The sequence below is a fragment of the Anomaloglossus baeobatrachus genome, chromosome 5 (assembly GCF_048569485.1).
Source record: "Anomaloglossus baeobatrachus isolate aAnoBae1 chromosome 5, aAnoBae1.hap1, whole genome shotgun sequence".
Classification (NCBI taxonomy): Eukaryota; Metazoa; Chordata; class Amphibia; order Anura; family Aromobatidae; genus Anomaloglossus; species Anomaloglossus baeobatrachus.
This window is the reverse complement of record NC_134357.1, coordinates 277,223,366-277,246,823: the sequence shown is the minus strand read 5'-3', so window position 1 is coordinate 277,246,823 and position 23,458 is coordinate 277,223,366. Positions and strand designations below refer to the sequence as shown.

Sequence of the window (23,458 nt, the reverse complement as noted above, 5' to 3'; positions counted from 1 at the left end):
GCTATTAACTCCTTATTACCGATTGCCAATGCACCAGGGCAATCGGGAAGAGCTGAGTCCAGCGCCAGAATTGGCGCATCTTATGGATGCACCACTTATGAGGCGGCTGTGGGCTGCTCTTGTTAGGCTGGAAAGGGCCATATAACGATGGGCCTTCCCACCCAAATAATATCAGCCCCCAGTTGTCTGCTGTACCTTGGCTGGTTTTAGAAAAATGGGGGGACTCCACTCAATTTTTAAACATAAAAAAAAACAAAAACATGGAATCCCCCCTCTTTTTAAAAAAAAAAAAAAAAAAAAAAAAAAAAAAAAGCCAAGGTGCAGCAAACATCTGAGGGTTGCAAGTTGCAGCTGCTGCTCTTCCTGTACTGGATATGAAAAATGGTGGGACCCCACGTCATTTTTTTACCGCACCCGAAAAAAAAAAAAAAAAAAGCTGTCCAATCTAGCTATACCTCTATTAAGCTATTCTGTTTTTATCTATTCTAAATGTTCGTTCTATTTATTCCATATTTTCTTTCTAGCTATTCTTTATTTTTTCTATCAGTCTATTCTAGCTATCAATTATCCCATCCTATTTTGTTTCGCCTTTAAAAAAATGCATTAACAAAAACGCACCGTCTGTATGCAGAAAAAAATGCAGTGTGCGCATATAGCCTTATCTTTAGACATAATTCGAAAATCATTATTTCGAAAAGTGTGTTTTAAATAGTAAACATATGTTATAGATATGTACTAAATAATATATATAAATCTTCGCGTTTATGGTAGAGCCGACATATCGGGGGTTATCTGGCTTATTTTGACTTTTTCTTGTTATTACACTATTGGGCTACATTGGGACAGGTAAGTAAATAGTGACTACTTACCTGACCTGCTGTCAACCCCTCTCCCCTGGCTCAGAGCGGTCATGTGACCGTTCCTGCTGTGATTTTGCCGCTTCCTGTGATATCACGACGACAAGTACAGGAGCTTATGCGCCTGCCTACTCGACGGGCAGCACAGGCGATGTACCCGGCCTAGTAGGCAGGTATAGTGCGTGGCGTCCCCGCCCCTCTTCCCTGCACCCTCCCACACATTCCATAGTGCAGGGGTCTCGCTGCCTGTATGTTGCATGCAGCACCCATGCTGCTTGGCAGTGCGCAGGCAGATGGCTTCCCTGCTGAACGCTGGCTGTGCTGTCAGAGCTGTATATCAGATGCCAGATTCCAGGGCGCCCTGCAGAGCCTCTGTATACAGCGATGATCAGCTGCCGGCCAATCAGAGGCAGCAGCAGATCACTGGAGAAGCTGCATACATAGGCGTCCCTGCACAGTGCCTGGAGATCTGACATCTGATATACAGCACTGACTGCACAGGCCCCTGCACAGGCCGCGATCAGCAAGGACGGGGCTGAGGCCGCAAGAGGCAGACAGGGCACCGAGGGAACGAGGAGAGGTGAGGAGGATTTGTGTTTGGTTTTTTTTGCATGTGTGAACACTGGCAGACTAGGGGGACAATTCTACAGGACAGCGCATAACTACAAGAGGAGCAGGAAAGGGGCCATTACTACAGGATGGGCAGAAGGATGGGGCAAATTACTATAAGATGGGGTACAATACTATATTATGGGAAAAGGGATGGGCACATTGCTACATTATATGTGCGGTGGATGTAAGGTGATTGTGCTGTAACAGATGAGAGAAGCAAGATCACTGCTCTGTACTACCCTACCAATAACTGAAAATACAGAGCAGCGATATCTCATCTGTGACCACACAATCTCCTCACATCCACCGCACATATAATGTAGTAATGTGCCCATCTTTGCTGGAGCGATGAGAGGTCTGTGCAGAGCAGAATACTGACAGCCAATGAGTGTGCAGGGGAGGGGCTGGACAGTGAGGCTGGGCGGTGCCAGCTCTGATGTGAGGTTCGGCATAGGAAGATGTGATGTTTGGTTGAGCTGCAGGTAAATAAAGCGGCTGCAGAGAATAAAGGGATAATTCAAGAGGAACAAAAGTTAGAAAACAAAAAAAAAAAAAGTAATGTAGGGATGATTTATATGACAATACAGCACAGATTACCTTACAAAAAGTAGGATTTTGTGTACTCACCGTAAAATCTCTTTCTCTTAGTCTTCATTGGGGGACACAGGACCATGGGTTATACTGCTGTCACTAGGAGGCTGACACTAAGTAAACAGAAAAAGTTAGCTCCTCCCCAGCAGTATAACCCCTGAGCCGGAGGCGGGCTCAATCAGTTTAGTGCACAAGCAGTAGGAGGAGAACCAAACAATCCTGGATAAAACAAGGTAAAAAACTATGACGAACAGTCGTGTGACCAGTGACCTGGGAATATGGGCACTGGGGAAACAGGCATGTCATATATAACAAAAAGCACAAGCAGGGTAGGTGCTGTGTCCCCCAATGAAGACTAAGAGAAAGAGATTTTACGGTGAGTACACAAAATCCTACTTTCTCTGTCGTTTCATTGGGGGACACAGGACCATGGGACGTCCAAAAGCAGTCCCTGGGTGGGAAGAAAACCATCACCGGAGATAGGAAGGAAGTCGCTTCCCCTTGCCGGGCTGACCCGGACCTACAAGCGCCTACGTTGTTACAGGTGTGCCACTGCCACCCGCAAACCTTACACCAAGACTGGCCTCTGCCGAAGCTTGAGTGAGAACCTGTTAGAAACTAGTAACGGTACGCCGACTAGATCGGGTGGCGGACCAGAGGACCTGGTTGACCGACGTCTGGAGCCCAATCGTTCAAGGGTGCCCCTTGCTCGGTAGACCGCGGCGGAAGTCCGACCTTCATGCGATAGTCTTCATATATGGAGGACATGATCCATGTGATATTCAGGCCCTTGGCGCCGGCCTATGCTTCCTGGGAAAGGGTGGAAGGATGGACTGACAGTCGGTGTAACCGACAAAAAAATGGTGTCCTGCAGACACGAAAGACTGAGGGCTCGTACCAGCCCTAGAACGAACTATGCCTCTTTCAGGCTGAGAGGGGAGCCTAGAACCGACAAAAAACGAAACCTAAAGTCCTCTTCTGGAAGGAAAGCCGAGGTGTCTCGGACAGAAACGAAGGGTTCTGGCTGGAGCCCCCCCTTTATCCTGCTGGCGGAGCGGAAAAAGGGGGAGAAAAGACTACGAGAGGGCTGTCCGCCCTGATGCCGTCTGTAACAACCAGATGGCCACGAGGAGCCCACCTATCAAAACAGGTGGGAGCAGGGAAAAAAGGGGTACCTTGAGCAAACTCATCACTGGATTATGGTCCCACTTTTCTAGTGAGCGATGAAAAACGCCGAGCCAGATGGACGTTTCTCTGAGCGAAGGCCCTGATTGATGGAAAGTGAAAAGTCTCTGAAGATGCGGTCCTCACACCACAGGGGGAGCTCTTTCCAAGTGGAAATAAATCTTCGAGGGAACTGGATTCCAGGCCCTCCTCAATGTCTGTCATCATCTTGTTCACAGACCTGACCGAGCCAGCATCCGGGATCCACTGGTGAGGCCATGGAACCTGGGACTTCTGAGTCCTGGTAGAATCTGGCGGTCTGGAAGGAGCCACGGGGCATCTGCGAGGAGATGAGTAAGTTATGCGAAACTATGCTCGCCTGGGCCACTCCCGAGCTATCGCCTGCCTAGGTCCCTCTTGAGAACCCTCGAGATCATGGAAAGCCGGGGGAAGATGCACGAGAGCCTGAACAGGCTACACGACCGGTCTAGGGCGTCGTCCTCTAGTCCAGAGCAGGTGGCGTATTCGACGCACCATTGACTTGAGAGTTGGATCGGAAGGCCAAAAAGTCACGACTGGAGGTCTTCCTTCGCCAGAGATCTGGCTGTTGATATCCCTGTTGGAGCCCTTTACCTACGCGAGACCTATCCTACCGCGGAAATCGGCCGTCCAAACGTCCACGCTCGGGATGTGCTGCCGAGATTAGCGAATGAAAGAGCCCGTCCCAGAGCAAGAACCTCTTGGCCTCTTCCCTTGCCATGACGCTCCCTGCGTCTTCCTGGTGGATGATGCACATCACTGCTGTGGCATGGTCCGACTGGAACCTGACTGGACAATACGACCCAGAGAAGAAATTGTAACCGGGCTAACCGAATGGCTCTGAGTCCGGAATATTGAAGGGGAGGCGACACTCTAGGGGTGTCCCTCGGGACCGTGCCGAGGAATGGTGGGGTAGCATACCCTAGTACGGGAGGCTGGTGACGGTTGATAATAAGCTCCAGAAGAAGAAAGGGAAGCTTCCCAGGGATGGTTGCGAAGATTGGTCCTCTAGGAGGAGATTGGCCGGTCACCCTCGAAGACGGAACCTTCCTGACCCCGTTCTTCAGTGTGTTCCGTTGGAGAGTCCGGGATGAAATCTGGTATGTGCACCATCGCTAACACCGCCACAGACTGTCGAGGACTCGCATAGCAAAAAACCGAAGGGAAAAAAACGGGAGCGGGAGGCAAAGAGCCGCGGGACCCTGTGCCAGGAGGGAAACTGCTCCTGCGTGAGGAGTAGCAACCCTTGAACGGCTCGAATACCGTGCCCGAGGAGTGATGGACCGGGCCGGGTCTGGGAGGACTCCTTCCTGTAGCTCAGCTACCCTAGTAGCGAAAGGTGATGATGATGATGGTCTAAACCTCAAGGCGAGGATCCTTGAAGGGAGACTCTGGGTCTCCCGGTCGTTCCTGGGCAGAGAGAGCCTGAGGATGCGTAGGGATCGTGATCCCTGCAAGCACTGTTAGAAAGCTGGGACGGTCTGCAGCCACGCAAGGCGGAGACGGCTGTTGTAGGGATAAAGGCTCCCTGACGAACCTAGCGTGAGGGAACGAGTCCTGGTGCATCAGGGCCGATGCCGGGAAAGGGATGTACCCTTCCCTTACGCAGCCAGTCTACCCTGACGTAGCCTAGGGGATAAACTGGACTCGCCTATCTCCGAAAGGGCGATCCCGAGAGCCGGAAAGGAAGTCAGCGACTTCCTAGATGTCGAATCTGCGTTCCTGATCCCGAGTCACAGCTCTCGACGGGTAGGTACACTGATGTTAGAGGCTCAGGCCGTGTAGCGGGCAGACACCAGATTTTGTGAAGAGAGGGTACTCACTGAAGCTGATAACCAGTCCTGGGTCGGCATAGGTGGAGCGCGGACCGCTGCGTAGAGTGTCCGTGGAGTCCCTGCGGAGCGTCACGATAGGGACGAGAAGCCAGGAGGAACCCAGGCGGGTCAAGTACAGGATAGCGTGCCCCTTCATCACGGAGCCCTCTACGAGGAGGGGTAGGACAATATAAAGGACTTACCGCTGGTGAGAATTGTGTCCGGGGAATATCCGTGATCACGCCGTCACACGGCGAACTGGATGTCCACTGAAAACTCGCAGGGGCCCCCACCTTCTTGTCTGCAAGGTGCCATGCCCCCTCGCTCCAGAGCCCTCTGGGGGAATGATAATGACACTAACCCGACTTACCGCAGGTAAACGCCGTGTCTGGTTGTTGTCTGTGATCACTCAGCGACTCCAGTGTGGCATGCCCATTCTCACCGAGACCCCTTTTTGGAGAAGGGAATAAAGACGATGACAAGACTTACCGCTGGCAAACGTCGTGTCTGGCAGTTGACTGTGAACACGCGGTAACTCAGCGAGCTCTGGATGTCTTCTGAGCACATCAAGGGTCCGCTCCAAATGACTTAAGGGGGACCTGCGTGCATGTAAATAAGAGGGCTGTCCGTAGCCTTACGGCCTGACTCACCAATTCCAGCAGGCCTTTAGTCATGCGCCAAAACATCCAGGTCCTGCTCGGAGTCCAGCAGAGGTGGAAAGCCTGGGCCATCACCCGAGAGGTCGGAAGACTGCCGGAGAAAGAAGCAGTCTGGACCTGGGGAATAAGGTGGAAAACAGGGGGGCCACAAAAGACGAGACCTGTCGGGTCCGCTTCTAGCATAGGGAAAGGTCCCTGGTACGAGACTCACCTCCCCGAGGGGATTGCGCTAGACCTATGGAAGGTATAACCGAGTATTGGCCGGGGACGCAGCGCATGCGCGCGAAGCCGAGGGACGGCGGCGAGGGGATCTATGGCCTGAGACAGGGCATTAACCCGCCGGAGGGGACTAAACTAAAATCTCGAGCTGGGAGCGCGATATAAAAAAGGTGAAGCAAAACAAGTGCCCGAAAAGTACTGTAAGAGTTAAGGTGTAAAAAACTCATGTATGTAAAATTTTTAATAAAAATCGACCTAAAATAGAAAATACCCACTAAAGAAAAGTGTGTTTTATTTTCTCCCCCGGAAAAAGAAGATGATGCTGCGGCCTCAGTAAACCCAGACTAGTAGTCCGGAATAACTCCCATTCTCTTTTTTTTTTCTCTTTCTTTATTTAAAATGGACGCTGTGAGCGGGAAAAAAATATCCCCCACCCCCCAAGTGATGCCTGGAGCACGGCGGAGGGCGGGAACGGAGAGGCCGGTGTCCAATAGCGCCGTGCGGGAGGCGGGCCTGGGGACGCCGAGGACAGGGCCGAAGCCGGGGGCTAAATTTTGAAGGTTCCGGGGCAGGCAGAGGCCGCGCCGGCGGCGGAGAGGATCCTCGGCGCGCTGTGCGGGATGCGGCCTGGGCACGCCGATGACGGGGCCTAAGCAGAGGTACCGTCGCGGGCAGAGGTAGCGCCGGGGGACCCGACCGCAGGCGGCGGCGAGGATCCTCGGCGCGCTGTGCGGTAGGCGGCCTGGGGGACCGAGGACAGTGGCCGAGCCGAGGTGCCGTTGCGGGCAGAGGCAGCGCCAGCGGACCCGACCTCAGGTGGCGGCGGCGTTTGAAGCCGTTAAAAGGTACAGGGGCAGCGCCGGCGGACCCGGCCGCAAGCGGCGGCGGCGCAGCAGCGATGCGGGGCCGCCCGACCTCGGAGTCGGCAGGGGGCTCCACGGACGCAGCAGGGGAGTCCGGCGAGTAGGCCCAGACCGGGGCCTAAATTTCTGCAGCCGTCCGAGGGGGGAGAAGGTAGGGGTCCTACCTGATCCGCGGCGCGCTGTCCAGTGTGCAGGCTGAGACTCTGCACATGCTCCTGTGTGCTCCGCTCAGCGAAGGAATGGCTGCGGGCACCAGGAAGCAGGCTGAAGAAGGCGGGGAGTTGGACGCCATTGTAGCAGCGTTGTCCCATCCAAAAAATCCAGATGCGCTGCGGAGGTCCAGTCCCTGCTGTATGCCCCTTGCGACCCCTTGGGGTGGTACCGCAGGGTGAATAGGGGTGCCCAGGAAAGTTCAGCCCCGCGTGCCAACCGGGGAGTGGTACCGTGGAATTGGACGGGGGAGAGGGCCCGACGACTCAAGCCTCTGCGACCCAGGGGAGTGGTACCCACACGGGCTGCGAGAGCTGAGGTAGAGAAAAGATACCTGCAGAAAAAGAAAATTACCACAGATGAGAGCGACGAGCGTCGCCGAGAAAAAATGAAAAAAATAACGCAAAAAATCAAGTGGCTGAAGGGGGCCCAGTCGGCCCACATCAGCCTCCTACGACACTAAGCAAAAAACTGATTGAGCCCGCCTCCGGCTCAGGGGTTATACTGCTGGGGAGGAGCTAACTTTTTCTGTTTACTTAGTGTCAGCCTCCTAGTGACAGCAGCATAACCCATGGTCCTGTGTCCCCCAATGAAACGACAGAGAAAATGTTGGAGTTTATGTCGACAACTTCTTAAGGGTTTTCTCTAGCACAAAATAAACCTGATCAAAACAACACCTAAAAAAATCCTTTTATTAACTTAAAATGCAGTTATACAATATACATATCAATTACAAGAAGTGCCAAGCGCATATGAAAATATATCCAATCTAGTGGGGTACAGAGGTAATCAGGTTATTTTACAGGTTATATCACCTCTGATTTCTGTATGGGAAATGAGTGGCACTTATGATGTTGCACACTGAACGATCAGCAATAGATGATCATAGACTGTCATTGTTTTCAATGGCAATTGTCCTGTATATAAAGGACTATGGGCTGCAGAAAATGGTTTTTTTAAGCAAGGGTAAAGATCATTAATTCATCCGTTTTGCTTGTTCTTCAGGTGATCAGCAGCCTGTTTACACTGCTTATGCCAGATAATCATGTAGTGTAAGTGGGCCCCAAAGTCAACTCTCTCTCCTGAAAACACATGCATTGTTGACCAAACCCTGCATGCATACGGGGCAATCAGAAAGACTGCCTTTAACCCCTTAACGACCGCGGGCCGTAAAAATTACGTCCTAGCTGTCATAACGTTACTGTCCGTGGTCTGCCGGTGGCAGCATTCTGCGATCGGCGCACATCTCAGCTGATTTTCACAGCTGAGATATGTGCCTGCTAGGCACAAGCAGAATCGTTATCTGCTCATGCTGTTTAACCCCTTAAATGGCGCTGTCAATATGTGTCAGCAACATTTTAAGCGCGATCGAGGTAAACTTTTATTTACCACCCGATACCAGAAATCAAGTGACGCGATCACATGACTTCCGGTGGTTGTCATGGTAGCACAGGGTCATGTGATGACTCCTGTACTACACATGAATTGCTTTCACTTTCGCTGTGCCCGCAGCACAGTGAAAAAGAAAGTGTGCGTATCTGCTGTTTACAGCTATGTAGCTGTGATCAGCAGATAGTGCAGAGCAATCGGACTGCTGATCGCAATAGCCCCCTAGGAGGACTAGTAAAATAAAACAAAAAAAATAAAAAAAAAGTTAAAAAAAAGATTTAAAAAATTAAAAAAAAAAAAAAACAAAAAACCTTAAAGTTCAAATCCCCCCCAATTCGCCCCATTGAAAATTAAAGGGTTAAAAAAATAAAAAATATACACACATTTGGTATCGCAGCGTTCAGAAACGCCCGATCAAAATATAAAATCAATTAATCTGATCAGTATACGGCGTAGCGTCAAATAAATTCCAAACGCCAAAACGACGTTTTTTTTGGCGCCACAACTTTTGCGCAAAATGCAATAAGAGGCGATCAAAACGTAGCATCTGCGCAAAAATGTTACCGTTAAAAACGTCAGCTCAAGACACAAAAAATAAGCCATCACTTAGCCATAGATCCCGAAAAATGAGAACGCTATGGGTCACGGAATATGGCGTAAAACGGGCGCCACTTTTTTCGGACAAACTTCCGATTTTTTTTTTAACCCCTTATATATAAAAGTAAACCTATACATGTTTGGTGTCTACGAACTCGCACTGACCTGAGGCATCACACCCACACATCAGTTTTACCATATAGTGAACACAGTGAATAAAATATCTCAAAAACAATAGTGCTATCGCACTATTTTTGCAATTTTTCTGCATTTGGAATTTTTTTTTGCCGTTTTTCAGTACACTATATGGTAAAACTGATGGTTTAATTTAAAAGTACAGCTCGTTCCGCAAACAAATGAGCCCTCACATGACTATATTGACTGAAAAATAAAAGTTATGTTCCTCAGAAAAAGAATGGCGAAAAAAAAATACGGAAAGCGAAAAATCGGCCGGTCGTGAAGGGGTTAATGAAACAGTTATCTGTGCTGTGTGGGTATCAATCAAACTATTTCACTTTGTCAAAACCAAGAGAAACTCTGGAATCATTTAAGAAAAGGTCCAAAAATGAACCATACACCATTTTCACTGTACATGTGGTGACAAATTCATCCTAATGTTATAGGGAGTCTATCAAGAAAAAAATGACAGTAAAAACTAAGTACATAGCCTGGGAAGGGATGTAGTCCCTATAAAAATAACACCTGTAGTGTCCCAATTGCTGCCTTCATACTGCAGAAACTGAACTTTGATTGAATATGCTAATTAGTGTGCTCCGTGCACCCTTGGTGTGACCAACAAGCTTCTTTCGCCATGTCCTCGGCTACCTCACTGGTGATTGCCATCGCTGGCTTGCCTGGACTGAGCAGAAAAAGCACAAGCAAGCCAGCACTGCCAATCACCAGTGTCTGAGGTGAGGCATACAAAATCAGTGGATATAATGATACACTGACCATCTGGGGCCATTGACCATCTTGGCCATGCCATGGGTACACTGAGCATCTTGGCCATGCCATGGGTGCACCAAGGTCCTTAATTATCACATTCAAATAAATTTTATTTTCTGCAGAACAGAGACCGCACTTTAAACGCTAAACGTGTGATTTTTAAAGGGGCTGTATCCCCCTACAAGACTACGTGCTTAGTTTATAATGTTAACTTTAGGCTGACAAACTCCCTTTAACATTTTAATACAATTAAATTGTTTTCAAAATATTAAAAGGTTTTTCTAGTTTTGGGAAAACAGTTTCCTACATCTAGTGTTGGAGCCAGGAGGTTAAGGGTGCTCTCACACATCCGGCTTTTCGACGGTTTGCCAGTTCCGGCGCATGCCAGTACAGTGTATACAGTACAGTGGCAGTGCGGTAATGTCCGGGTCACATGACAGCATGTGACCGGAGCTTGTCACGCTGCCACTGTACTGTATACACTGTACTGGTGTGCGCCGGAACCGGCAAACCGTCGAAAAGCCGGATGTGTGAGAGCACCCTAAGTAAAACACAGTCTTCATCACTGCCTCCGGTGTCTGTCGTGCTGCATCCAATAACTGAGCTCAGCAGCTCTGAGAGGTGGACAGAACAAGCCGCTGAGATCACTACCCGTCACAGGCGCTGTCAATGTAACATCGGGACTGCGGACAATAACAGATGCAGAGCAGTATCAGAGTCTCAGCGTTGACTCTGTTTTTTGGGGGGTTTTTTGAACATTTTGAAGCCAGAGAGAAAGTCAGTTTTCCTGAAACAGGAAAACCCCTTTAAGTCTACAAGGATGAATAAGTTTTAAAAGATGCCATGTTTGTATATGTATTTATGGACTACAAAGAAACGACCATACAAACTTACATTGGAAATTGGTCTTTTCGGGAAGGTTGTGCTCTCAAAGAAGATTGCCAGTATGCATTATATATGGTGGACATGAAAAACTGTCGAAGAATATCTCATCTTGATAATGGAGGTAGCTGGTCCTTTGGAGAGGCTCCACTTTACATAACTGTGAAACAATATTATATAATTTCTACAAAAATATTTAGTGACTGGCGCAGGAATGCAGCCACTGCAACACCTCATGCAGTCCGGTACCCTCCAGGGCGCTGGCTTCCATGACAGCTATCGATTGCTTAGCGCAGGATATAATGTCATCCAATCGGAACAGTGATTTCATCTCTACTAATGACATACAGCATGGCAGATCCCTGTAAGTAAACAGAAGGACACAATCTTCAGGATGTAGAAGAAACATTCACTTCTATGCACGTCCCTTATTGTGTTTGCATCATTGCAAAATAATAATGTCTCAGACTGACATGATTGATTATGTTGATTATGGTGATTTCAATTAAAGGGATTGTCCACTAATTTGATACTGATGACCAATCCTTCAGATAATGTCATCAATATTGAATTGTTGGGGTTTTGACATCCAGCACCCCCACGATCAGCTCTGGTCAGATGTATACAGTGTACGAATCTCTGTACGCGCTGCAGGGGTTGTTATCAGGTGCTGCAGCTCACATTGTATCCTCTTCAATGGGCTGCAGCACCTGATAACAGCCCCTGCAGAGCATACAGTACTGCACTGTTCCAGCTCCATATACATCTGACTGCCGCCAGTGCTGTACACTTTTAGCTGAAGGATCTGCTGGGAGTGGACTACCTCAATGATTGCCTGAATGAGCAAACTGAGTCTACAGGTGGTGTCACACATAGTGACGCAGCAGCGATCACGACCAGCGATCTGACCTTATCAGGATCGCTGCTGCGTCGTTATATGGTCGTGGTGAGCTGTCAAACAGGCAGATCGAACCAGCGACCAGTGACCAGCCCCCAGCCAGCAGCGACGCGTGGAAGCGTAACTAAGGTAAATATCGGGTAACCAAGGAAAGCAATTCTCTTGGTTACCCGATATTTACCTTAGTTACCAGCGTCCGCCTCTCTCACACTGCCAGTGCCGGCTGCCTGTTCCCTGCACTCCTAGCCACAGTACACATTGGGTTAATTACCCAATGTGTACTCCAGCTACATGTGCAGGGAGCCCTGGCACTGGCAGCGTGAGAGCGGCAGACGCTAGGAACTAAGGTAAATATCGGGTAACCAAGGAAAGGGCTTCTTGGTTACCCGATGTTTACCATGGTTACAGCTTACCGCAGGCTGCCAGACGCCGGCTTCCCTGCTCCCTTCAGTTCGTCGCTCTCTCGTTGTCACACACAGCGATGTGTGCTTCACAGCGGGAGAGCAACGTCCAAAAAATGAAGCAGGACATTCAGCAACGAACAGCGACCTCACCGCAGGGTCCAGGTCGTTGCTGGATGTCACACACAGCGACGTCACTACTACGTCACAGAAAATGGTGACTTAGCAGCGACGTCGTTGTCGCTATGTGTGACACCACCTTAAACCTGGCTGCAGATAAGAACCAGTGATCTTCTGTACTGGGACACTGAAAAATGTCAACATTTATAGTAAATCTTGATTAAAAATATTGCAACACATATACAGTATCTTATCAGTCTCTATTATCACAATTATAATAATATTTATTCATTTATATAGCGCTGTTAATTCCACAGCACTTTACATACATTGGCAACTCTGTCCCCATTGGGGCTCACAATCTAAATTCCTATCAGTATGTTTTTGGAGTGTGGGAGGAAACTGGGGAACAGAACAAACCCACGCAAACACGGGGAGAACATATAAACTCCTTGCAGATAGTGTCCTTGGTGGGAATTGAACCCAGGACCCCAGCACTTGCAAGACTGCAGTGCTAACCACTGAGCCACGGTGCCGCCCTAGATACTGACTTTTGTTGTTCACCTATACGCCACCTAAAAGTGTTTTTATGTAACTAATGATTGTAGGGATATTCCATCTATTCACTAAAAAGGTGATAAATGCTGGATTGATGTAGCGAGCCATTGCTGGGTCCCCAATCAATTGCCAATTTGCACCCATGTCCCCCATTCCCTCTACCAACATGACGGGATATGAAGAAATCCATACATATTGGCAGTCTGGTATATGCTGGCGGCAACTCCATGCAAGCGGCATGGTGGTTATTAAAACAGCGAAGCGGATAGGTAATACATATAGCGCAATTTATAATGAAAGGATGAAAACATATTGTTTTATATCTTCTCACAGATGTGAGCCCCAGCCTAGGGAATCCTCTGTGAGATAAATATATCAGCAACACATTTATACCATACAAGGAGGGTATTCCTAAAGAAATCATGCCGATTCCTATGTGAAAGCTGAATGTTTGTAGTATTACTTACGTCTTGTTGAACACGACAAGGACTGACACAGCGGAGAGAGCAGGAGCAGAGAGCACGGACAGGAGCTGGACGCAGGATGCAGACACCTGATTGGGGTTAGCGGAGTCCACCATGAACTACGAGAATAATGACATACAGTACGTTACAATACCAGTCAGCTATTGTATAAATATATACAATATACTGGAGCTAGTAGACAAATCAAAGCTCATCCAGGGGTGCACACACATCATAAAAAGTGTACAGCAGTCACCCTGAAGGTAACAGCGTTCCAGCAAATAAAAGAGTGCTAAAAGCCGAGTTCTCCAGACCCTTCATGATTGAGCCGACTGGCTACAGACTATTCCTGTCTATAAAGATGTGGAGCGCAATAGTTTTATAACAAATTGTACAGATACAATAATATAAAGACAACTTTGTAATACCTTCTCTTTAATAAATGTACAGCCCATGGGTTTTCTTTTCGGATGCCTTATACAAATCAAAAAGGTCCGTGGAGCTTCCGTTAGGAGTCTCGACACAGAAACCTCCGGGAAGGACCTAGCCAAGGAGTGGCTTTTTTTAGGAGACCACCATAACCACCATATTAAGTGGCCCTTTTAGTCAATATCCAGCTCTTGACGAGTTGACCCTTGAGGGGGTTTTACACGCTGCGACATCGCTAATGCGGAGTCGTTGGGGTCACGGAATTTGTGACGCACATCCGGCCGCATTAGTGATGTTGCTGCGTGTGACACCGATGAGCGATTTTGCATCGTTGCAAAAACGTGCAAAATCGCTCATCGGTGACATGGGGGTCCATTCTCGATTATCGTTACTGCAGCAGTAACGATGTAGTTCGTCGCTCCTGCGGCAGCACACATTGCTCCGTGTGACACAGCAGGAACGAGGAACCTCTCCTTACCTGCCTCCCGGCCGCTATGAGGAAGGAAGGAGGTGGGCGGGATGTTACGTCCTGCTCATCTCCGCCTCTCCGCTTCTATTGGGCGGCCGCTCAGTGACGTCGCTGTGACGCCGCACGGATCGCCCCCTTAGAAAGGAGGCCGTTCGCCGGTCACAGCGACGTCGCCGGGCAGCTATGTGTGACGGGTCTGCGCGATGTTGTGCGGCACGGGCAGCGATTTGCCCGTGTCGCACAACAGATGGGGGCGGGTACCCACGTTAGCGATATCGGGACCGATATCGCAGCATGTAAAGCAGCCTTAAGGCAATAGCTCTGAAGCCCTCAGCTTGTAGGTCCTAGCTGTTGGTATCTGCAAATAGGACCTGCATCAAGGATAGTCTAAAAACAGTGGAGCTACAGAGCCATGATGCTGGGAGCTCCAGTTTCCGAATCAGACGAGAGGCACGTACTTCTGCCATCACGCAAAACTTTGGCTGGATTGCCACTCCCTAATGGAGTTAACCAAGTCCTTTGTTTTCTCCCAAACATACATAGAGTTCTGAATTAAAAGAACAAAGCTCTGACCTATTCAGAGCAAGGAATTTTAGAAGCGTAGGATAAAGAAAATTTTGTTACTTACCGTAAATTCTTTTTCTTATAGTTCCGACATGGGAGACCCAGACCATGGGTGTATAGCTACTGCCTCCGGAGGACACACAAAGTACTACACTCAAAACGTGTAGCTCCTCCCTCCGGGCTATATACACCCCCTGGATGACAATCTAACCAGTTCAGTGCAAAAGCTGAAGGAGGACATCCACCCATAAGTAGAGATAGAGTAAAACTCGGAAAAACCGGAACTCTGTCTACAACAACAGCCCGTGAAAACACACGGAACAAAAACTGCCAACAGGCAACAGGGAGGGTGCTGGGTCTCCCATGTCGGAACTATAAGAAAAAGAAATTACGGTAAGTAACAAAATTCTCTTTTTCTTCATCGTTCCTTCCATGGGAAACCCAGACCATGGGACGTTCCAAAGCAGTCCATGGGTGGGAAATAAACCAAACTGAGAAGTAGGCAAAACCTAACTTCACAAATGGGCGACAGCCGCCTAAAGGATGCGTCTGCCCAAGCTCGCATCTGCCGAAGCATGAGCATGCACTTGGTAGTGCTTCGAAAAAGTGTGCAGACTGGACCAAGTGGCAGCCTGACAAACCTGCTGAGCCGTAGCCTGGTGCCTGAAAGCCCAGGAGGCACCGACAGCTCTGGTCGAGTGCGCCTTAATCCCCGGCGGGGGAGGCACCTGAGAACACTGGTAGGCATCGGCAATAGCCGACCTAATCCAACGAGCTAGGGTCGGTTTAGAAGCAGAGAGACCCTTGCGCTGACCCGTGGTTAGCACAAAAAGTGAGGTGCACCGCCGAAAAACGGCGGTGCGTGACACATAGATTCGGAGCGCCCGCACCAAATCCAAGGTGTGCAACGCCTTCTCAAAGCGATGCACAGGGGCCGGACAAAGAGAGGGCAATGAAATGTCCTGGTTAAGGTGGAAAGAAGACACCACCTTAGGGAGAAAGTCCGGAGTCGGACGAAGAACCACCTTGTCTTGGTGAAACACCAAAAAGGGGGATTCCGAAGAGAGCGCAGCCAAATCAGAAACTCTCCTGAGAGAAGTTATGGCTACTAGAAAAACAACTTTCTGTGAAAGTCTAAACAAGGGAACCTCCCTAAGAGGCTCAAAGGGGGGTTTCTGTAAGGCCGTGAGGACCAGATTAAGGTCCCAGGGATCCAAAGGCCGCCGGTAAGGAGGAATGATGTGAGCTGCGCGCTGCATGAAGGTGCGCACCTGAGCCAGTCGGGCGATACGCCGCTGGAATAATACCGACAGAGCCGACACCTGTCCTTTGAGGGAATTGAGGGACAGTCCTAGCTGTAGACCAGACTGTAGAAAAGACAGGATGGTCGGCAAGGAAAACGGCCAAGGAGCATGGTCGGAAGAGCGACACCAGGACAGGAAGATCCTCCAAGTCCTGTGATAAATCTTAGCCGAAGAAGACTTCCGAGCCTGAGTCATAGTGGAGATTACCTCAGAGGGAATACCTGAAGCCGTCAGGATCCAGGACTCAAGAGCCACGCCGTCAATCTGAGAGCCGCAGAATTCTGGCGGAAAAACGGATCTTGAGAGAGAAGGTCTGGGCGGTCTGGGAGATGCCATGGCACCTCTACAGACAGGCGGAGCAGGTCTGGGTACCAAGCTCGCCTGGGCCAGTCCGGAGCAATGATTATGGCCCGACGGCCCTCCATTCTGATCTTGCGCAGAACTCTGGGCAAGAGAGCTAGCGGGGGAAACACGTAAGCCAGACGGAACTGGGACCAATCCTGAACCAGCGCATCCGCTGCGAAGGCCTGAGGATCGTGGGAGCGAACCACGTAAACCGGAACCTTGTTGTTGTGCCGGGATGCCATTAGATCCACTTCCGGAGTACCCCACTTGCGGCAGATTGACCTGAAGACTGCCGGGTGTAGGGCCCACTCGCCGCTGTCTACGGTTTGACGGCTGAGATAATCGGCCTCCCAGTTTTCTACGCCTGGGATGTGGACTGCTGATATGGTGGACTTGGAGTCCTCCGTCCACTGGAGGATTCGCTGAACCTCCAACATCGCCAGGCGGCTGCGAGTTCCGCCCTGGTGATTGATGTAGGCAACCGTTGTCGCGTTGTCCGACTGGACTCGAATGTGCCTGCCCGCCAACAGGTGGTGCAAGGCTAGGAGAGCTAGAAACACAGCTCTGATCTCCAGCACATTGATCGGGAGGGCTGATTCGGACGGAGTCCAAGTGCCCTGTGCTCGGTGATGGAGAAAAACTGCTCCCCAACCGGAGAGGCTGGCATCTGTGGTGACAATCACCCAGGACGGAGTCAGAAAGGAGCGTCCCTGTGACAGAGAGAGGGGCCGAAGCCACCACTGAAGAGAGCTCCTGGTCTGTGGCGACAGAGCCACTAGCTTGTGCAGGGAAGAGGTCCGCTTGTTCCAACAGCGGAGAATGTCCAACTGCAGGGGACGCAGATGGAACTGTGCAAATGGAACCGCTTCCATTGACGCCACCATCTGACCCAGCACCTGCATGAGGTGTCTGATGGAATGACGGCGGTGCCTCAGCAGAGAGCGCACCGCTAGCTGAAGGGACTGCTGTTTGACCAAGGGCAACTTCACAAGTGCCGGCAGAGTCTCGAATTGCATTCCTAGGTACAGAAGCCCCTGGGTCGGGGTCAGAGTGGACTTGGACAGGTTGACAAGCCACCCGAACTGAACAAGCGTGGCGAGAGTGAGCGAGACACTCCGCTGGCAGTCCGTCCTGGATGAGGCCTTGACTAGAAGGTCGTCCAGGTAGGGGATTACTGCCAACCCCTGAAGGTGCAGGACCGCAACCACTGCTGCCATAACCTTGGTGAAAACACGCGGGGCCGTGGCTAACCCGAAGGGGAGAGCCACGAATTGGAAATGTTCCTCTCCGATTGCAAAGCGGAGCCAACGCTGGTGTGAAACCACGATAGGCACGTGCAGATAGGCATCCCTGATGTCGATGGATGCCAGAAAATCTCCCTGGGTCATTGATGCAATGACCGATCTGAGAGACTCCATGCGAAAACGCCGCACCTGAACATGCTTGTTGAGAAGCTTGAGATCCAGGATGGGCCGGAAGGAACCGTCCTTCTTGGGAACTAGAAAGAGGTTGGAGTAGAAACCTCTGAACCGTTCCCGAGCGGGAACCGGAACAATAACACCGTTGGCCTGCAGGGATGCCACGGCCTGAGAAAAGGCGGCGGCCTTGGAGCAGGGGGGAGTTGACAGAAAAAATCTGTTTGGCGGGCTGGAGGAAAATTCTATCCTGTAGCCGTGGGAGATGATATCCCGCACCCACTGATCGGAGACGTGTTGAAACCACACGTCGCCAAAGCGGGAGAGCCTGCCACCGACCAAGGACGTTGCTGGCGCAGCCAGATAGTCAAGAGGGGGCTGCCTTAGTGGCAGCGGCTCCTCCGGACTTCTGAGGACGCGGCTTTGCGCGCCAGATGGGTTTACGATCCTTGGCTGCGGTAGTGGACGAGGCTGAGGGCTTAGAGGCTGACCAGTTAGAGGAACGAAAGGAACGAAACCTCGATTGGTTCCTGCCCTGGACAGGTCTCTTGGCTTTAGCTTGTGGCAAGGAAGTACTCTTCCCTCCAGTAGCTTCCTTAATTATTTCATCCAGTTGTTCACCAAATAGCCGGGACCCAGCAAAGGGGAGGCCCGCAAGGTACTTCTTAGAAGAAGCGTCTGCCTTCCACTCTCGAAGCCACAAAATCCTGCGGATCGCGAGAGAGTTAGCGGAGGCCACCGCCGTGCGGTGAGAAGCCTCCAGAATGGCAGACATGGCGTAGGATGAAAAAGACGAAGCCTGAGAAGTTAAGGCCTCCATCTCAGGCATAGAGTCCCTGGTGAGGGAATGTATCTCCGCCAGAGAGGCAGAGACTGCCTTAAGAGCCCACACTGCCGCAAAAGACGGGGAGAAGGAGGCTCCTGCCGCCTCATATACAGACTTGGCCAGAAGGTCAACCTGGCGGTCAGTGGAATCCTTAAGAGAGGTGCCATCAGCCACCGCTACGACTGTGCGGGCTGAGATTCTAGACACCGGAGGGTCTACCTTTGGGGACTGAGCCCACTCCACCACATCTGGCGGAAAGGGAAAACGGTCATCAGAACTACGCTTTGGAAAGCGTTTGTCAGGACAGGCCCTGGGTTTGGTGACAGTGGCCTGAAAACTGGAGTGGTTAAAAAACGTACTCCGAGCCTTCTTAGGTGAGGCAAACTGATGTATCTCCACCAGAGAGGCTGGTTCCTCTGACACTGGTGGCGTGAGGTTCAGGACGGAGTTAATGGACGCAATCAAGTCACTAACATCCGCATCATCCTCAGACAAGGCAATGGGGTACCTAGAGCTAGCGTCTGAACCCACAGTAAAAGTATCCTCCTCGCCCTGCACCTCGGCCCGTGAATCAGAGCCGTGGGACGAGGAAGGAGAAGGGTCCCTGCGTCTCCGTTTAGGAGGACGGGGTCCTAAAACATGCTCTGAGGGCTCTGCAGAGCTCGGAGCAACAGAGGCGGCCTGAGAAGGGGGCTGATTCATGGTCAGCAGTGTCCGGGACAGTTGTCCCATAGAGTCGGCAAAAGACTGGGAAATAGCTCTGGAAAAAGATGCTACCCAAGCCGGGGGATCAGTCACCGGGGCTGGAGCGGCCGGAGGAACCCCTGAGGAGGCTCCAGGCTGAGGGACCACCATATTAGAGCAGGCATCACAATGTGGGTATGTGCTTGGCTCTTGCAGAATGAGCTTACAAGCAGTGCATATAGCGTACAGCTTTGCAGCCTTGCTCCGGGTGACAGACATGCTGCTGAGGTGGAGGCTCTGCAGCTAGAATACACTCCTGTAGAATGCCCTGAGAGTGTATAATAAAAGCCCACAACCAGAGGTTGTGGCTTACCAGACCGCTCTCTGTGTGCCCTCCGGATTCCACAGCTCAGACCCCCAGTAAAGCGTCAGCCTTCCCCAAAAGCAGCAGCTGCAGCATCCAGCGCCGATCAGTGTAAGAACGCTGAGAAAATGGCGCTGGAAGGAGGAGGGGGGCGGGGAGAAGCCCCAAGAGCGGGAAACCGGAGGGCCAAGGAGAGATACAGGGGAGGGAACATCTCCACAGAAAGGAGTGTCTTCCCCTCTGCTGGCCGGCCGGTGGGCGGCGCCACGCTATGCCTGTGCATGAATGACATGCAGGGAAGCCGAAACCGAAACTAGGCCCAAACTGAAGCCGGGGCCTAGATTTTTAACGTGCGGCCGACGAGCAGGCACCCCCGGCGCGGTTCTCCGGAAAAACACCGAGAACCGGCCGGAATTACAGTAAAAGACAAACAACATACTCTCCCCTCAATAAAAGTACCCGGGACCCCTGAAAAACGTCTCAATACTTAGCTTTTGAGACGCAGGGCCATGTCCCTGAGGGAAGGTGAAATGCTCCGTCCAGCAGGAACCTGACAGGGCTGCGAATGGAGACCGGTCTCCTGCACAGCAGAGAGGACCGAGACGGCTCCCACTTCAAACCAGAGCCTCTCAGAGGATGTTGAAGGAGCGCGGCATGTGAAGGCTCCAGCCTTGCAAGGTCAACCTTAACAGCACCGCCGACACAGTGGGGTGTGAAGGGACATGCCGGGAGTCCAGACTGGACCCGCTTTTCTTCCATATCTTTAAAAATAAAATCTTAAAAATGAAAAATCAGAGAATGCATGTGTGTGTGTGACCTCCTGAAACACAAAGCATTGAACTGGTTAGATTGTCATCCAGGGGGTGTATATAGCCCGGAGGGAGGAGCTACACGTTTTGAGTGTAGTACTTTGTGTGTCCTCCGGAGGCAGTAGCTATACACCCATGGTCTGGGTCTCCCATGGAAGGAACGATGAAGAAAAAGAGTATTACGGAAATTTAAAAAAGTAGTCCCCTTAATCAATATAATGTTTTCCCTTTAACCCCTTGCAATCACAGCACTATTTGATATTTTCCTCCCATTCTTCAAAAAATCATTATTATTTTTCACTCAGCATAGCCTTATGAGGGCTTTTTTTTTTTGCTGGATGATGAACAATACCATTCAATTTAACATATCACCTTAAATGGGGAAAAAATTAGGCAGATGAAAAAAAAACCTGATTCCACCAATTTTTTAATCTGTTTTTATATCATATCAAAAAGCAAAAAAGAAAGAATATCATTACTTACAGCAAGATGGAGTTGCAGCTGTATATTGCTCAGGCCAAAAAACTACTACTACTCCAGCAGGATACAGCTAAACCCCCACTAGGTGGAGGCATCACAGGTGCAGGGGGAGATGGCTGGATGGTAAAACTGCACACTAGTGGCTTGCATAGAGCACTGTTCACACTAGCAGACACACAGTCACAAACCCGCAGCCTATTAGGTGACGCCCATACTATTAGATCAGGCGGGCTGCCAAGCCATACCCCCACTGCGCGCTACATAGGGACAGAAAGTCTAATGTACTTTTTTGTACAGGATACAGCCAGGCCCATTTTTGTTCGGCCTTGCCATTAGAGTCTGCTAGTGTGAACAGTGCTCTATGCAAGCCACTAGTGTGCAGTTTTACTATCCAGCCATTACCTCCTCAATAATTTGGGATTATAAAAGGTACTTTTTGGGATATGCAGGCTACATACAAGTTGCCAGGCTACTGTAAAAGAGGCAATAAAGGTGGTGGTCTTTGTGTATATTGAAAATACCTGGTGACAGATTCCCTTTAAACAAGGTGACCACCCTCTGGCCTGTTACTAGGCACCTACCCAAACGTATACGAGCTTGGATAAGCAAATGTAGCTTTTGAAAGTACCTAAAAGGGGTTCTTCTCCTTGAACAATATCTACTAGTTTAAAAAAAAAATAAAATAAAAAGTTTCCTAATAAGCTAATAAAGGAGTACCTGGAAGTACCCCAGAAATAAAGGAAACTAGGTAGCATTGGTGAGTTCACACTGCAGATTTTATTTTTTTGCAGAGATTTCTGTGACTAATGATCTTTTCCAATATTTCAGAAGGAGTAGGCCAATTACAGCACTTTCCACAACAAAATCCACAGCAAAAACGTGTGGACATAAACTATATACAGCAGATTGACATTAAGTGCTACAAGGAAGTTTCGGCATTACACTACCTATTCATATCAATGTGTGGTCTCTGTAATACAGGACAGAGCAATGCTCTCTGTAACCTCCCCCCACCCAGTCAAGAGATGAGGATCCCAAAAAGCCACCCCCTGCTGTTATCCAGGATGCCTCAATGGGATTGTGAAAAATGGGCTTTCTAACCTTGACAACACATATTGCAGCCTATAAAAATTCTAACCAATCAACTAGATCCCCCCAACTGCGAGAATGGGGAACTTTGGTCTCTGTTCTCACCTAAAAAAAGACCACAGACAGGAATAGTTGGGTGGGGGTGGGGGGGGGGAGGGTGGCAGTCTGATATGTTTGTGCTGCACCATTGAAAGTCTATGGCCCAAACAGAGTCAGGGAAGAACGGGGATGTAGTCAGTGGGGTCATTGCAGTTGCTAACAATTATATCTAGTGGATAGGTGAGTTTTGTATACTGGGATACCCCTATAATGAACTACTAATGAAAACTGAGATACATAGTGGAGTCAAAATAAATGGTCAATATCCTCTTTGGATTTTTCCAGCAGATCCTGACAATCTTTCCAGAATCAGATCATAATCCACATTAGATAATGGTTTAGCAACAGGTTCTTCAATATACACCACCACAAATGTTAAGGACATGGGCTGGTAACGAGGTACCACATGAACAAAGTCTTACCACTACACTCCGACAGTCCGTGTAATAACTGGGCCAGATGGGCACCATGGAGCCACCCACTTCTCGGACGGTCACACGCGTTCTCTGTATTGTCAGATCAGTCAAGTTTGTGCCCACCTTCCATAGGTTGTCCATAGTGGAATAATGAAAAAAAAGTATATTAAAGAAACGCAAAGCACAATATAAATAACACAAAATGCTTAAAAAATACCTAAAGCGTACCCACACTTCAATTTTTAACTGTTCTGTAAGTACTTACAGATCAAAACCTGAAATGACTGATAACAGTGGACAATAGATTGGTTATAAATTTATTGAATTGTCTGCATTAGCAGATATTAACAATCCTGTGTATAAAGTTACCTTCAGAAATGCCAAAATCTATGAATCATATGTGCTAATGTGATGAGCGAGATGTGCCCCAGCCCCTCCGCTGAATACATAATGCTAGGGGACAATACCACAGAGCACGAGGACCTATAAGTCCGTTTCCCCCCCATGATGAATCTGTACGACAGACGGTCTCGGTAACTTACAGTGGGCTGGGTGGGAGGAACATCTCCTAAATCAGGTGACTCTTTACCGCACAGCTTTACAGGAAAAGGTTAAAGAAGATTCCAAACATATTTCACTTTATCGTCAGGCCAACAGCAGAGCCAGTTTTGCTTCACCGTTTCCATAACTCACATTCATTCGTATTGGAGATAGGCGGTGTTCTGCTCCTGCGCTTGGCCTGGGGTGGCTTTATATACAGACAATTATTCCCGGTAAAGAAAGGCACATGATGAGACTTAAGGCCACTTTACAAACAGCGACATCGCTAGCGATGTCGCTGCCAATCGCACCCGCCATTTGTGCGTCACGGACAAATCGCTGC

The 23,458-nt window shown here is 49.7% G+C and overlaps 1 protein-coding gene across 2 annotated transcripts in view; it reads right to left on the bottom strand.

The window, feature by feature from the left end:
- The window catches only part of ARL16 (ARF like GTPase 16), a 40,228-nt gene that overhangs the window by 13,848 nt on the left and 2,922 nt on the right, over positions 1 to 23,458 (bottom strand). Inside the window, exons 2-5 of one of the 2 annotated variants that reach the window (XR_012754256.1) lie at positions 23,118 to 23,174; positions 22,582 to 22,698; positions 13,286 to 13,401; positions 10,854 to 11,203 (exon numbers count right to left, since the gene is read on the bottom strand). Coding sequence is in view for 1 of the 2 variants with exons in the window: in XM_075349516.1 (XP_075205631.1) it covers positions 11,038 to 11,203; positions 13,286 to 13,401; positions 22,582 to 22,698; positions 23,118 to 23,174 (456 nt within the window). In the remaining variant the exon portion in view is untranslated. Of the gene's footprint in view, positions 1 to 10,443; positions 11,204 to 13,285; positions 13,402 to 22,581; positions 22,699 to 23,117; positions 23,175 to 23,458 lie in introns of those variants that run through there. The other variant, XM_075349516.1, reaches the window with a different exon arrangement.